The 16,538-nt window shown below is 47.4% G+C and overlaps 1 protein-coding gene across 2 annotated transcripts; it reads left to right on the top strand.

The window, feature by feature from the left end:
• Window positions 1-666: 666 nt before the first annotated feature.
• C25H11orf52 (chromosome 25 C11orf52 homolog) lies at window positions 667-14,484 on the top strand. 2 transcript variants are annotated; one of them, XM_006111209.5, is made up of 4 exons: window positions 667-821; window positions 11,829-11,869; window positions 13,403-13,449; window positions 14,030-14,484. In XM_006111209.5, exons 1-4 carry the CDS (start codon window positions 790-792, stop codon window positions 14,276-14,278), a joined length of 369 nt encoding a protein of 122 aa, XP_006111271.1. In that variant the 5' UTR covers window positions 667-789; the 3' UTR covers window positions 14,279-14,484. The 2 variants fall into 2 exon arrangements, with proteins under 2 accessions (XP_006111271.1, XP_006111270.1); XM_006111208.5 differs by having other exon boundaries at window positions 669-821; window positions 14,027-14,484.
• The last annotated feature ends 2,054 nt before the right edge of the window (window positions 14,485-16,538 follow it).

The following is a 16,538-nucleotide window of genomic DNA, read 5'->3' as shown; positions in this document are numbered from 1 at the left end:
TCTCTAAAATGCCTAACTTCCACGCAAGGGACTTTTGAAGATTTTACTAGGCACTTTCTGTATCTTTAAACATCTAGACACCTTCACAAATCTGTCCGTAACTGATTTGTCAAAGGTTACACAAGGAGCCTGTGACAGAGGCAAAAAATTGAACCCATGATCCCTGAATCCTAGTCCACTGCCTTAGCCACAAGACAATCCTTCCCGAATGCTTGGCTTTGCTCTGGACAAAATCCTCAGTAACTGATACCCCTAGTAAATTGGTCTCTGTTTTCATTTGGTCTGAGGTGGATCAGAGTATGAAAAGCCCTGACCACACCCTTCCCCCCGGGGAAGAGCTAGTCTAGAATTGCTCATCACGTTCAGGGAGATTTAAAATCCCCCATCTCCAGTCATTTGTCCCCATCCCTCAGTCCCTTAATTGCATGACATGGACTTTTCTGGGGTGTGCTGATTCCATGATATCAGTGGGACTTGGCACACACTAGAAGAACAGAATACCAGAGATGAGATTTGTCCTGCTGGCTCAAGCAGGAGAATTTCCCCTCTGATCCTAGCCCCGTTTGCCAGAGAAAGCAGAGTGGGGCTGGCAGGAGCAGCCGCCTCTGGAAATCCCTCCAGCAGATGGCACACACAGGCCTACCAAGGTTTCGCTTCACTGGTAGAGAGAAACCTGACACTGCCAGACACTCCCTTGGAGCTGCCAGGGGCTGAACTGGGAACCAGGAAATACAAGCTCTCCCTGTGACTCCAGAAAAACATTTTCTGCTTCATGGCGGCAGGAGCGACATGGGCAACTCCTGCAGCTGTAGGGGATGCTGGTGAGTACAGGCTTTGTAGGGGGTGGAGGAATCACGTGGGGGGGAAAGGAGCCCAGGCTGGGGTGGCTGAGAGCTAAAGTTGAGGCTGACTTTGCCAAGTGTATGGGAGAGCAGGTGCGCTTTCCTGCTTTGAGTTTCAGGACTCCCGCTTGCCTGCCCAATGGGCAGGCCTGTACCACAGCCACAGTGCTAGCAGGTGCAGCTAGTGGAGGGCTCGGACTGAGTCGCAGTTGGCACCCCCCCAGACAGTGGGGTGAACGCCACTGGAGGCCAGGTGGGTGAGGCATTAACACTTATTGCACCAACTTCTGCTGGTGCGAGAGGAACAAGCTTTCGAGCTTGCCCAGACGAGGAAGTCTTGAGCCTGGCACAGGGAGCTGGGGTGGGAAGGTTGTAGGGTCACTTTCACGTCTTGCTGCTGGCCTGAGGTTGATTCCTCTCCAAAGATGAGTCACCGCAGCAGCCTCAAGGGCAGGCCTAAGGCGTGCCTGGCTGCCACTACCCCTACAGGGCATTCCAGCCACTGGGAGTAAGCTGTAGAAAGACTCTGGCTAGGCTCCCTGCTGCTGGACTGGCAAAGCCGACGCTGCTCCTATGTGAGTCTCCTTGCACTCTAGGGCCATTCCGTGGCGGGAGGGTGGGAGGCCTTCAGGATGGATTGGTGGTGCCTTTACATTGGCTGAGCTGGCATAAAAGAACTGTGGATCCTCCCCTAGGAGTCCATCTTTCAGCATATCCTACCCCTATTTGCAAACTGCTGCTCTGTGTCCATCCCCCAGTTCGTGTGGGTTTTTACTTCCAATCAGGGAATCCAGAAAGTGGTCCTGGGCACATTTGCAGGCGTTGTTTCTTTCTGGGAGCAAGGATGCCTGCTTGATCCCTCTGGAGTCATGTGGGGCCTGGGCCCAGCATCCCCTACCTCCTGAAAAGGCATATGACAAACCATAGTTTGATGTCAGGGGGCAATATTTGCTGGTTAAAATGAAAGGGAATTATGGGAAACCCTGGTGGAGGTGCTGGGGGAGAGTCAGTGATTCCTAATGTACAATGTTTTTATTTTGTAATATGAAATTGGCTAAAATATTTGACTATTTAAGAGACACAGCGTCACTTAGTGGCTGGGACAGGGGGCTGGGAATTGGGACTCCTGGTTTGGGGGAGAGGCATGTAGGTTATTGGTGAGGGTGCAGTAGAGACTGGGGATCAGTGGAATCCAAGAATCTATATCTGCCTCCGGGCTGGGTGCTGGTCAGTAGTTTCAGGGTGTGTGAGTCAAGTCACTTAACTTTGCTCAGATGCCCGTGGGGGGTGCTGGCTTCTCCCCTTGCTAAGGGTTCATTACAACATCTTATCTTTATTACAGTCTTTCTATTTCCTGCCCTCTGGGCTACCCCATCATCATTTGCTATCTCTTAATGTCAAGCCTTTTCACATCACTGGAGGGCCTCATGAATTGCCTGAAGCATGGAGGGCCATTAAGTGGAGGATTGCTGTACTATAGTCCCCCACCACTGCTGGGAATTGGCAGTCTGCAGAGTAGCCAGGGACTGTTGAATATAAACAGGATCATTATCATTTTCATTTCTGTTAGGGAAGCACACAGTCTCCAGTCAGGGTCAGGGCCCAGTTGTGCCAGGTGCTGTACAGTTGGAGAAGTAGACACAGTCTCTGTCCTCAAAGAGAAGCAGAGAGCCAAATTTGGAGGCCATGCACCTCTGAAATAGGAGTGAATCTCTGGGCAGAGCTGAGCTAATTAGGGGATCATCTTTCTAGCCTTCCTCTTAGCAGGAGTGCTGGAGACAGCCTGTCTCCTGAGGGCTCCTTTACTCCGTGATTGTGCTGTGACAGATGTTGCCCGTTCCCCTTTGTATCAAAGAAAGCTTAGGGGGCCAATCTGATATGTCTACCAGCTGGGTAGCACTAGGAGTCTGATCATCCAAATGCCAAGGATATTAGGGCCTACTCCTGAAGAGTACTGAGCACCAAAGAACTCAGCGCTCTGCAGGATTATTATCTATGGCTGTGTGTAGACTGGACAGTTTTTCCGGAAAATCAGCCGCTTTTCCGGAAAAACTTGCCAGCTGTCTATACTGGCCGCTTGAATTTCCGTAAAAGCACTGACTTCCTACTGTAAGAAATCAGTGCTTTTTGCGGAAATACTATGCTGCTCCCATTCGGACAAAAGTCCCTATTGCGCAAAACTTTTGCACAAAAGGGCCAGTGTAGACAGCTGAGATTTGTTTTGCGCAAAAAAACCCTGATGGCGAAAATGGCGATCGGGGCTTTTTTGCGCAAAAGTGCATCTAGATTGGCCACGGACGCTTTTCCGCAAAAAGTGCTTTTACAGAAAAGCGTCCATGCCAATCTAGACACGTTTTTCCGAAAATGCTTTTAATGGAAAACTTTTCCGTTAAAAGCATTTCCGGAAAATCATGCCAGTCTAGAGGTAGCCCTTGTGTATTCTGGTAGCATGTGGAGACCCCCGCTGAGATCAAAGCCCCATTGTCATAAACACTGTACAATGGCCAAAGCTTTGTGAACGGGCATTTAAGTTTCTTGAGAAAGACGGAGAGTCAGGGAACAAAAGGATCGTGCCTCTCTGGTCCCAACCTTCCTTCCTACTTCAGTTTTATATTGGTGCCTTTTGGTCTGTCCTAAGCTGATGACATCCTCTCATTGCTGCCCCCTGGTAAGATCCGTTTGTGGTGGGCAAGGCTTTGGCTTAAGACAGTGTTTCTCAACCCTTTTTTATAAGGTACCCCTTTAAAAAAATTATAAGTACTCCCAGGACCTACAGTTTTCAGACAAACACATTTTTTTTCTACCATTGGAACACATTTGTTTAAACAACTTCATCATAGCCAGGCGGGTGATGAAATTTTTGGGTGTAAAAAGTACAAAAATAATAAAGTGCTGTAAAACTTAAAACAAAAATTCAGTTTTCTTCAAATTTCAGTTGTGTTGACGTACTCCCCAGGCTTCTCTCGAGTTACCCCAAGTTACCTCGAGTGACACGTACCACTGGTTGAGAAACACTGGCTTAAGGCATCTACTTTAAAGGCTGCCAGGAGAGAGAAGTGAGAACTGTTGTCCTCCTGAGCATCTGCAAAGAATGATGGATAAAAGACCAGCCTCTGGTTCCGCATTCTGACTGGTCTCACCCTCCATGGCCAGTTTGAAGCCTCTGTGAACTGCAGAGAGATACGCTGGGTATGCAAAGGAGAGAGACCAAAAGAATGGGCTTCATATAATCTCTGCGGCAGTGGGTGACCCGGTCAAGTGATTCTGCAGCTTTGGCTTAATTGCCAAATTATAATACCTGGGCTCTTCGATAGCACTTTTCATCAGTGGGTCTCAAAGCCTGGCACAGTCATTAAAACTCTTACAGCACTGCTGGAGGAAGCAGGGAAATATTACTGTATTTGTTTCTATAGATAGGGAACTGATGCACACAGCCAGTAAGTGACTTTGGCAAGCTCACACAGGAAGTCTGTAGCAGAGTAAGGATTTGAACCCAGACCTTCCTAAGTCCCACGTTAACTCTTTTATCACTGTGCACAATCCGGCCAGTCAATGAAAAAGAGGCATGTTTTCACTGCACCTTTATTGCCCTGCTAGCTATCAGTATCACTTTCTTTGACATTTGAGTATTTTAGTTTAGTTTTGCTATTTCAGAATATGTAAATTGCTGTTATCCCTGTATGTTACCTGTTTGCGCAGCACCCTACATGCCTCAGCAGAAAGCCGGGCTTTTTAAATGAAGGCTGGGGTTTTTAAAGGGGCCTAAAGGAGCTGGGCACCTGACACTATTGAAAATCTCACCCTAAATCATTATTATTAACACAACGACCTAGGGCAGCCTAGACAAGTGCATGGGCTGCATGAGCGACCCTCTTTCATTTCAGTGGGCTGCAAGATTGTCATAACCATGACGAATGTCCCGGGATACAGTCATTTTGCACACTGCACTTGCGTTCCTAGAATTTGCTGGGTGTGCTGATTGAACCATAGCAGCGCTTTGATTGGATGAAGAGAGAGTGCATGGCTCTCACAGTCAATGTTGTGTGCAATCAGCATACACCTAAGAACGGCCATCCTGAGTCAGACCAAAGGTCCATCTAGCCCAGTGTCTTGTCTGCCGACAGTGGCCAATACCAGATGCCCCAGAGGGAGGGAACACAACAGGTAATCCTCCCGTGATCCCTCCCCTGTCACTCATTTCCAGAGAAACAGAGGCTAGGGACACCATTCCTACCCATCCTGGCTAATAGCCAGGGCTCGACAAATAATGTAATCTACTCGCCCGTGGCGAGTAGATTACAACCCGGAAGAGCAGATGCAGAGCAATCTGCGCACGTGCAGAATGATCTGCGCATGCGCAGAGCGCAGAACCACGTAAAACCACGCGGCTGGTGAGCAGGGCTCACCGCCACTTGGCGAGCCCTGATAATAACCACTGATGGACCTAATCTCCATGAATCTATCTAGCTCTTTTTTGAACCCTGTTAAAGTCCTAACCTTCAGCACACCCTCTCTTCGCATGGCCTTGCTTTACATGTGTGTCACTTTAGTATTAGTAGAAGGGAACAATTACGTGGAAAGAAACCAGCAGAATCTGGTAACCCTATGCGTGGGCAATGGTATACAAAATGTCTCGTGGGCCACACATAGAACCCCACTGGGCCACATGTGGCCCCTTGGGCTGTGGGTTGCTCATCACTGACCTAGAGAATGGAGAGTAGGTGGCAAGAATTCAAATGATTTCTGCAATCTAAATTTTAAAAGAACCTTTTGGACAAAAATACTAATAGGAAGAAGGTTTATCTAGCAGCTGGACATATCTGAGGAGTGTTTACTTTGGGTCTATGTCTCCTAAGCCATAGGGGTTCTTAATTTCTCATTGAAGGAAGGAGACATTCAGCACTGGATTATTCTCTGAAAATAGCAATGTACAGAGCCTCTCACACTTTGCTGTTTTCTCAAGATCTATTAAATGCAAGGAATAGGGCAGGGAATGTTGTCATCATAAGATGTTTGAGCATGCAATGGGGTGACAGGATGTCACACAACGGAGAGAGTTGATGGATGGGGTATGAGGTGGAGCAGAATGGGTTTTAGGATTAGGTGTGGGGAGGCTGTAAAAATAGATTTGTGTGTGAGTGATATAGGGTAAGTGCAAGTCTGTGAGCAAGGTACTGAAGCAGGTCTGTGCGTGTGAGATGGGGTGTAGGGTCATGGAAGTTCACAGGGGTGGGGTGTAGGAGCTGGTGTGTATTGATGAGGTCTGGTGTGTGTATGTGTACGTGCATGCCCAGTTGGGCATGTGATGGAGTGTGATTTGGTCCTAACATTTATGGTCTCATTTTGAATGGAAATGGGGAGAGCTTTGTCCTGTTCTTGCTTTCCTTGCCTTGTCCGTTCTAATTACAGCAGATCCAAGGTGGGGAAATGGTATCCCTGAGATTAGCCTGTAGACAGCCTCAGAGTCTGCAGACTGGCTGCTAAACACTGTCCACAAAGGAGGGCAAGCAAAACATGTGAAAGCAGCTTGGAAAGATGATACTGAATCCTGCACCTCAGGGAACTGGCCAGAGACTCTGCTGATTATATTTAAAGTTGAGCTATTTTAATTACACGGCACAACCTTCCTGTATTCAGCAAAGGAACAACCAACTCCAGAATCCAGGAGCTGGGCAAGGCAACCCTTAAGTGCTGGAATCTGCTCCTCTTCTGGGACTGGTGGATTTTGTGGCTGCCCGTCATGGGTGGGCAAAGGGAGCTGACAGGGTAGTTAAGGCAAAATAAATCAGTATTGCTCAGAGCAAGAGGACCTTTTCCACATGGTAAAATCCAGCCTGGTGTTGGAAAGCCTCAATCTCTTCTTGTTTGTGCTAATAGCATCTTCCGCACAGAACCTGCAATAAGATGGGGGTAGGAAACTACAGCTACCACTGTGCTGGTCACAGACACAGGGCCTGAAAGCAGGAGGGAGATGATCTGGAGTGCAACAGTGACAGAAACAGGGCTGGATATTAATAACTCATCTTGTTTCCATAGAGTCTTTCAGTCCACCTGGTGCCTGAGCTGTTTACAGGCGCTGATTTCAGTGGAAACACCTCTCTGTCCACCTAGGCAGATTTTGTCCTCCTGTGCCTCAGCAGAATGATGGTTAATCACTGCTGCCCATTATTAAAACCTCTGGGTCAATGTTCCCTCTAATCTTTTTCATTGGTGTGTGAAATACATTTTTCTATGTGCACTAAGGCATGTGTGAATGTGCACCACTAGTAGAAACAAAACACTTAGCTGCAAGTACTTTGCTAATCAGTTAGGTGGCATTTGAATCTCTTCTGAGATGCTACCCAAGCGCACAGCTTACAGGGAACGTTGCTCTCAGTGTGTAATAGGGATGTAAAATCTTGTGTAAATGGTTAACTGGTTAAACGTGAAGTTTGATCTGGAGCCTCCTTTCCAGTTGCAGTCCTGCTGAAGCAGCCCTTGCCTGTGGCTCTGTTGGGCCCGCTGCAGACAGGGGCTGCTCTGGACGCACGAAGCAGCCCCTGTCCGCAGCGGGCCCTGCGGGGCTGGAGCAGCCCCCCACCCATGACAGGCAGGAAGCTGCTCCAGCCCCCACCAGTTAGCTGGAACTGGTAAGCATCACCCGTTAACTTTTCAAATCCCAATTGTGTAACCCCCTCCTTCCTTCATATTGTTATAGAAACAAAAGCCATTATTTTGGTCCTGACTTGAGGGCAGGGGACTGGACTCGATGGTCTCTCGAGGTCCCTTCCAGTTCTAGTATTCTGTGAGTCTATGATTGCCCTTAAATCCTTCTGACTTTAAATCTAGAACAGATAAAGCTCCTTAATAGTAATAGAGATGTAGCCATGTTAGTCTAGTCTAGCTGAAACAAAAGACAGAACTATGCAACACTTTAAAGACTCACAAGATGTTTTATTAGGTGATGAGCTTTCGTGGGCCAGATCCACATCCTCAGATCAAATTGTGGAAGAAAATTGGCATGACCATATATAGCAAAGGGATACAATCAAAAAAAGTGAACACATATAAAAAGGACAAATCAAATTTCACTTTTTTTGATTGTATCCCTTTGCTATATATGGTCATGCCAATTTTCTTCCACAATTTGATCTGAGGAAGTGGGTCTGGCCCACGAAAGCTCATCACCTAATAAACCATCTTGTTAGTCTTTAAAGTGCTGCATAGTCCTGTTTTTTGTCAAAGCTCCTTAAGGTACTGCCCGGCCACTGGACACGGCTGGGGTGGGTAATGCAAACTCTGTGGGGCACACAAAGCCATGTACTCTCCAGTGGCTCTCTCCCGTTCCTTTAAAAGTGCTAGCCCCATGTTCCCAGCCTCAACCCTATGCTGCAACAGAGATACAGCTCAGCTCTGGGAGCTTCCAAGGCCTCGCATGCTGGACAGAGTCCATGGCTGGATGTACATGCTAGCATGTTACTAGCCATATAAGGATTGGCACCTGCTTTCCTCTGGTCCTTCTAGCTTTACGGAATGATAACACGTGCTTCATGCATCTGGCTCAGACCGTGACACATATCTGCACAGAGAGACAGACTGTACTTCTGCAGCCAAATTAAGACCCAGTGTAACCGCTAAAGTCAGTAATGTTCCAGTATGGATGAATTTGTCCCTTGTTCATTGCAGTATTGGGAAGTCTGTGTTTGACTTGTCTCTCTGGTTCCAGGAGACTAGTTTAGGGAAGGATTTGGCTCAGCGTCTGAGGAGCATAGAGCTTTGTTTGCTCAGTTCTGTTCAGGCCGAAGACCTGAAGAAAGGGGGAAATTACCTGTGATCTTCAGAACTGAATGTTCCATGTCTGTTTCTTGAATCAGGGAGAAACGCGAGGGTTTGGAGCTGTTGGGGCAGCAGACTGGCATTTGGCCTTAGGAGAAAATGTTTTGTGACAATCCTAGAATTCCTCAGCATCCAGAGCCTTTGATCTCGTAGCAGCAGCAAACTTGGCTGCTGTCCAATCTAAACGATTCTCACTCCTTCTTGGGAGTATGTGCATATTGGACTGTCTGAATAGCAGTGGGAATTGGCTATGTATTTGAGGGTGTCTGTAGGGTACAGATGATGTGGCACCAGGCTCGACCAAAAAGTGATGAAAACTTCTCACATTTTTCCTCCCGCAAAGGCAAAACGCAGGTTTGAGGTGCACACATTTCCCCTATGGGTCAGATCTGGCCCACACTGTCTGTACTCTGAGTCCTGCTTCGGGGCAGTTAGCAAGCCTTTGGCTAGGTCCTGCTGCTTTCTATGTGACTGCTTTGTCTCACCCTAGTTGCCTGGGCTTTCTGTGGAAAGCAGGGTGTATGCCCAGCAGGTTGAGGAGGTGCTAACACTGGAAGGGTGCCCAGCAGTCCTGGGCATTTCCAGCCCTTCCACAAAAATGGAGTTGTTAGACTCAGGTATCTTAGCAACAGGGACTTCTTGTCATTCTCCTCTCTCTGTTTCTCTGGCTGCAGTTCTCAACAGTGTTACCATGGTATCATTACAGCTCATAAAGGCATTACCACGGTGCGGTGTCTCTCCAACTCATGATGGCCTCCCCATAGTATTGCCCTGTCTTTGGACTGTGTTGCCGTGGCATCACGTCACCACTGGGCCATACCATTTTGGTGTCTCCCCTGCTTCCGGCTGTGTCGCTGTGGTGTTCTTACAGCTTTAGACTGTGTGGCCACTAAGTCACCCCATCTCTGGACTGTGTTGCGGCTGTGCCCCTGGGCTGTGTCATTGTGGTGTTGCTAAGGCATTACTTAAGTGTTTGGGCCCCTTTCTGTAGAACGCTGTAGGTTTTTTTTTTTTTAATAGCACAGCCTAATCAGGCTCTCCTGCTCTTCCAGGCAGTCAGGAACCAAATTCTCCCCACAAGTAGAGACGTTATTGATATCTGCAGAAACTCTTTTCTGAGTGGCTTGTCATTGCAAATGAGACTTTGCCTGCGATTCTCTTTCAGCCACCCAGAGATGGCACATCTTTGCATGTTAGAATGGAGAGTCCCATAGATCTCTTTGCATTAGACCTGTCCTTAATAAGAGATAATTCCTGACCCCTTGGAAATCATATATATAGTAGCCCAGTGTCTGAGAGTCTGTAACGCCAAAATGCTGGCTGTTCCCTCTGGGGGGGCGCTGTTGCCTGAAATGCTGGCTGTTCCCTCTGGGCGGCCTGTGCTGCATCGGAAGTGCGGGGCCCAAATGGCCGCTTGCTCCCCCACGGCGGCCTGGCTGAGCAGCGCAGAAATCAGCCGAGTGCCACGGTGGGAGACGAAGGGTGGTGGGGTGGTGACGTGCAGTGTGACAGTGGCTCCAGGCCCCGCCCCCTGGCCGTGAACGTCACCGCCCCCCTTCGCCTCCCGCCGTGGCGCTCGGCTGACTTCTGCGCCGCTCAGCCGGGCAGCCGCATGGGAGCAAGTGGCGCAAAGCGACCGTTTGGGCTCCGTGCCCCCCATGCAGCATGGGGAGTGTGGAGCCCAAACAGCCATTTGGGATCCGTGGTCCCCTGAGTGAGAGGCAGGAGGGGGAGGAGAAGTGAAAGAGAGAGACAGAGAGAGAGGCAGGAGGTGGAGGAGAGCTGAGAGAGAGAGAGACGGAACGAGAGACCGGAGGCTCAGGAGAGAAGACCGACGTGCAGGAGAGATCTGAAAATCCTGTCTTATGGCGGGCTAATTGGCTAGTAGGAAAAGAGTGTAGCAAAGGCAGAGATGTCTGGTCACACAGGCAAACTACAGAGCGAGGTGTCGGGCTTGACATGTTAGTCACTGCCAGTGGTTTAGTTCAGTTCCATGGATCGACACAGAGGCTCAGACCCCGCTTCCCAGAAGTCAGGTGGCAAAGGGACTACAATACACAAAAGTGACCTGCACCCACCCTTGGCACATGCTCCCAGGAATCTCAGATTCACATCTGATGTCCCTTGTGGGAGCCCCTCTTTGCCCAGAACACAGAGACAGTCAGAGTCCATGTCATCACTTTGTGCAGGCATTTCCCATCCAGAAAAAGCTGCTGCTTCAAGATCTCATTGGGAGAGACAGCCCCGTGAGTTTCTGCACCTCCTGGAGAACCTCAAGCCCATCAGCTGGTGGGAGACGTGCACAGAATCCAAGGGATCATTATGTTCACACTGACCACAGCAGGCATCACAGGGTAGCCAGAGTTTAATTCCCTGAGTCAGGAGAGCTAACAGTGATGCCTCATGAGAACTACTCTCCGGAGACCTGGTTTCAAATCCTCATTAGATCACAAGGGAGAAGGAATTTGGTGGGTCTCAAACAACCTCAGGGAATACTAGGAAGCAGAATTCATTTAGCTTATTATACAGACAGGGCACTTTAAAACTCCCCCTGTCTTGCAGAGTGAATTCCACTGAGTACCATTAAGTTTCTGTAAAAACAAACAGAACAGACCCTGAGCAGATAGGGTCAAGACTGTAAAACTCCAAAATTTCAGTCTGGGCTTATCCCATGGCTGCCTTAAGTTCAGGTGGGTAATTCTGAACAGGAGTCCTATAGAGAGCAGGCTGCCCAACCCTTCAGTCTTCTGGGTTAATTCAATAACACTTTCCACTGGACAGCTCCTAGGCTAGGGGATGGGTAGGACAAGGTATGTGAATGGTGCTTCTTATGGTCTATTAGCCCTGCTCTCCTAGAAATAAATGTGGTACAGGTTAGTGGGGGTGGACTGGTTTATTCCTGGCAGCAGAGAGGAAGCCATGGCATGTGCAGATACCTTCCTTAGCTGGGGCAGCTTTTTGGCTTTGTTCCTGTTTGCCCAGCACCTCTAGGGAATTGCAATGGGGAGGGTCTTGTTTGTGGTAAATGACTGGTAGGGCTTTCAGGTTTCTTTCACATTGTTCTCAGATGCAGTGTCTGGGCCACGTGGCTGTGTTTTTACATAAACAGGCAATGACAATTGGAGAGACTCAAGTCTCACAATGTTAACACATTTCTCTCTCTGATTTCAGGAGCTGTCCTTCACCTTTTAAAAGAAAAAAAGAAAAGCAAGGTAAGGGTTTGTGAAACATAAGTGGAGAACAGTGACAGAGTCCCACTGGCTTTTGGGCTGCTACTGTCAAAGCTATGAACCTGGATACTCATCCAGACTCCAGAGGCCCCATCCCCTTCCAGTAATCTTTATGTCAAGTTTCCCTCCATGTGAAACTGGGCCAAGACCAGACACAAGCCCTCCTCTGAGACCTGATGGGACCATCTTGGTCAGTGGAGCACAAGTTTCATAGAATCTGTTTCCAAAGCAGAGAGGAAATGCCCTTGTCTGAGGCTAGGTTTGCCAGGTGTCCGGTTTTGAATCCGACAGTCTAGTATTTTAGCTTTCTGTTTGGGAAACAAATTAAGAAAATATAAATGAGAAAATATAAATGTCCGGTATTTTCTAAATAAGATGTAATGTAGATTGTGATGACATGTCAACTGTGTCCGGTATTTTTGTTGAAACCATCTGGCAAATCTATCTGAGGCATCTTCTAAAAGCAGGGAAGTGTTTGTGCTATGGGGTTGATACATGGGGGGTATGGGCATATGAGGAAGGAGAATGACATAGGAACAAACAGCAATGCCAGACTCTGACTTAGAGGCAGCAGAGTTCTCATAGCCCCTGAGAGATGAATCCTCTCCAGTTTTTGTTTATCTCACCAGGCCTCTGGAGTTGCTGCCTGTTGTGGTGCCTGAATTGGTAACATTGCAAACTTAAGGGAAGTCTGACAACCACCAAGAATAAAACATAATGCCTAATGCAGCTAAGAAGCCTTTGAAAGCCAGGAAAGGCATGATCCTGCCCACTGAAATCAATGGGAGCTTGGCCATTTACTTCAATGGGTTCAGGAGTTAGTCCCCAGTGCACTGTTATTTCTTTTTATCGTTGTTTCCTCCTAGATAAAGGTAATGCAGTTTGTAATAGGGTGCATGCCTGAACAAAGTTCTGAAGGGAGAGGTTTGTGCCCATGCTGGTGTAGATACTGTACCAAAGGGGTGTGTGCATTATAAATATGATACACACACAAACAATGCTTTTGGGTTTGGGAATTTGTTATTGTGCCTTTTGGTAAATAGTCATATTTATGCTAAATTACCCACAAAACAATACCAGATACACAATGTTAGGGCTGTGAGAAGCTGGTCATAAGGGATTTGTGTCTCATGCCCATTCTTTCACCTGCAGTGCCTTAAGAGTGTTATTAGGATTTTGTGAGGGAGTGTCTAAAAATTCTGAATATGTTTAAAATGGCTAAATCTCATACCAAAAGGACAAACAGTGGGTCTGAGCTGCTCATAGGGCCTGCAGCTATCTGTCTGGTGTACCTCCTGCTAGCTATTGCATGGTTCACAGCATGTTGTCTTCTCTGGAAAAAAAATAGGTCTGGGCTTTCTTGTGTGATTCAGACTGGGACTTCAACTGGGCTGGAAATTTTAAAAGGGCCTAGAGGGGAGAGCCTATGTACTGGACACCGTCACTATGAAATGCAAAAGATGGAACAATATCCAGCAGTTAAATCACCCTGTTTCTCTGGTGTTTCTTTTGCAGGCACTAGAGTAAAACAGACAAGCCATCAGCACCAGGATGACAGGAAGGTAAATGGCCTCTATAGACATTGTACTAAACAGACCAGTTGAAAATCCCTGTTCAGCTTCTTAGGGTGCGTCTGCATTGGAACTGGGACAGGAAGGGTAGACTCATACAGCTACTTTTGATTGAGTTAGCTTAATAAAAATAGCAGTCATGGCAATGCATAGGATACCTGCTCAAGTACATGCCTCGGATCCTGGGCAGGATTGTACTTGGGCACCTGCCCATGCCACTGGGGCTGCATGGCTTTTTAACAAATCTAGCTCAATCAAAGCTAGTTTCTGTTTGTCTGCATATACTGCAGTTGTGCTTCTTGATTGCTGTACAGAAACACCTTTGCTTCCCGGGCTAGAGGGGCTGGGAGTGCTGTGGGAGCAGCAAGTTCAGCCCCTAGAGTCATCCCCATTGCCAGGCAAACAGGGACTAAGAATGGTTTGAAGGCAGCATGTTTTGGCCTATGGAGAGCTGGCATAGCCTTCTGGCTGACGCTAGGCACAGTAAGTGGTGTCCAGCCCTCCTGTGAGCCCAGTGTGGGATGGGAGGAAACAATGGGGAGCTGATTCTCTAGCACTCTTTTTCCAGAAGGGCCTGGAGGCTGCTCACATGTATGATGACGTCTTCGAGTTTCCAGTCTATGCTACTGTGAACAAGCCCAAGAATGTGAAGCGTGATGACAGTGTGCACTATGCAGATATCCAGGTGTTCACCAGGGCCCGGGAGCGCTCAGCTGAAGAGGTGAAGAACTTGCAAATGCAGAACGCAACAGAGTATGCCACCCTCAACTTCCCCCATCCTAGGCTGAAATACGACAGCCGAAATGGGACCTTGGTATAAGAAGTGCAGCGGCTTCCTCCAGCAAAAGTGTTTCACAGACAGATGCGGTAGATTCAAGCCTGTACCATGGATACATGGGTCTCTCTGAGAAGGTGAAGAGAAGCTGGATCCTCCAGTTGCATTTGGTTTTGAAGGACTCTAATTATTTGTTGTAACCGAATAAAACTTTTCACTAGGTTTTGCTGAGAAAATCCAACTTACCCCTTTGGAAATATCAGGGGTGTTTCTGAGGCTGACAGGAGCTCTCCTTGGGCTGCTCCCAGTTGAGTGAAGCATGAAATCATAGCCCGATGCCATGAGGAAGGGTTGTTCATGCCATGGCAGGAGGACTAGCCAACCACCATTATGCAAGCAGATCTGGAAACCCAGAACAAAGGATTAGCTAAGTTAGAACAAATATTAAGAAAACCCTGTAGCTGTTACAGAAGATGACAGGTGACTGATACTGCGAGGGAATGGAACAGACCATGTCACACTATGCATGCTTCGAAAACTACACTTGGTATGCTTCAGACACTAATCCCATACCATGTCCCCAATGAAGCAATGTATTCCCACCATGCACAGTGCACTGCAATGCTAAGAGCAGGAATGCAGGATCTAGACTTGGGCACGAAGCAGCCCTTTCAGCAGTAGGATGGTTATAAAATGTGATCTTGGGCACCTGAAAGGGAATGAGAAACTCTTAGCCAGGGTCCGAAATGAAAGCAACTAACATTTACAAATTAACATTTAAAGAATTGAAAATTCTCTGCTAACGCTTAAAGATAGATAGATCATCCCGTCCTCAGGCATGCTGTCAGTTTGCATGTCTCTGGGACTGGGGACAAATCACAGCCAACCTCTGATAAGGTTTAGGGCCCCTTCTTCCTGTTCCTTCCTGTATCAGACCCACAAATAGAGGGTCTGAGCTGCTCAGGGGATTGAAGCTGTCTGTGTGTATCTTCTGCTAGCTATTGTGTGGTTCCTAGCCTGTGTCATAATCTGTCAAAGCACAGTGCTCATGCTATACTGCCTTACCGATACACATTTCAGATTTTGTTTATGGATTAATAATATTGACAATAATGTGGTTTAACAACAATCCAATAGGTAGGGGTTAAACTAAGCATAATCAGTATGAGTTACCATTCACTAAAAAAAGCAAACAGGTACTATTATCTGTATGTTACCATGGAAATATTTTTGGGACCAGGCTTGCAATCTTTTTGCCTGAATAGTTCTTGTTCACCCATGAAGTACCACTGACTGCAGTAGGGATGCTATTGCTATAGTCAGGCTTGCAAGATAAAGCCCTAAGTTACCTTGAGGACTAGTTCTTTTGAGTCCCTTCTAAAGCTCCAAGGATTCTCCCTTTTCTCTTTATTCCCCCAGATCCTCTCACTCTCCAGACCCTGCATGATAACCCTTCCTTCTGACCAAGGAGGAATGGATGGGCTTTGGACAGTGTGGTACAGGGGATTCCCTCATTACAAGAGGGAATGTTCTGCAGTCCCAGCATTTAAGGATGAAATTGGGGTCTCAAACACAGATCCAGTGCATGCTGGACTGTGGGAGTAGCAGGTAGCTACGTCTTTTCATAGAATCACCAATATTAGAGCTAGAAAGAGCAATTAGTGCACCATTATATAATCCAGCCCCTGCTCAGCCAGTGCAGGATGAAACAAGTTTATTACATAGCTTTTTTATAAACCTCATTAAATATAGATTATCACTTACTGGGGAACCTTCCTTGAAAGCCATTGGTAGAATAACATCTTATGGCCCATCTGCCATTCTGCTAATGGCAGAAATAGGGCGGTCTCTTGACTACATATAGCCTTGACACTAAATCCACATAAAGCTAGTGGGCAGTCATGCCGAAAGCTGACAGACGGATGGTTAGTGATTTAGTTGTGAAACTTGTCATCTGCAGCCAAAAATTAAGGGGGCTTATTTGAGAACAAATTACGCTCTAAGTTCTGAGCGAAGCAACCAGCTGCTGCAAAATGTGCTGCAAAGAATCTGTTTCTGATCTGAAGTGTCTCTTTTCTGGAATGCAGAACTGTGAATGAGAAAGCGAGCCACACAAGCAGAGCACAGGACAAACAATAAGGGCTAGATTCTGATTTAATTTACAATGGGGGGGGGGGGGGAAGGTGAGGGAATTTACGAGTTGGTTCAGATTGTAGTTGGTGTAAATAAGGACAGACTCTGGCCCTAAAGAACTTATTTTTTGGGCATGTGAGTTGATTCTATTGATCTGTGGACAAATTGAGCC

The sequence above is a fragment of the Pelodiscus sinensis genome, chromosome 25 (genome assembly GCF_052426305.1).
Source record: "Pelodiscus sinensis isolate ZL-2025 chromosome 25, ASM5242630v1, whole genome shotgun sequence".
NCBI lineage: Eukaryota > Metazoa > Chordata > Testudines > Trionychidae > Pelodiscus > Pelodiscus sinensis.
The sequence above is the reverse complement of the archived record's forward strand: the minus strand, read 5'-3'. Positions and strand labels throughout refer to the sequence as shown.

Bases quoted from the DNA above. Each gene is read 5' to 3' on its own strand.
- C25H11orf52 (XM_006111208.5), top strand. From the start codon at position 790: ATGGGCAACTCCTGCAGCTGTAGGGGATGCTG. The intron at 822-11,828 runs GTGAGTACAGGC...CTCTGATTTCAG, and splicing joins TGCAGCTGTAGGGGATGCTG to GAGCTGTCCTTCACCTTTTA. The intron at 11,870-13,402 runs GTAAGGGTTTGT...TTTCTTTTGCAG, and splicing joins AAGAAAAAAAGAAAAGCAAG to GCACTAGAGTAAAACAGACA.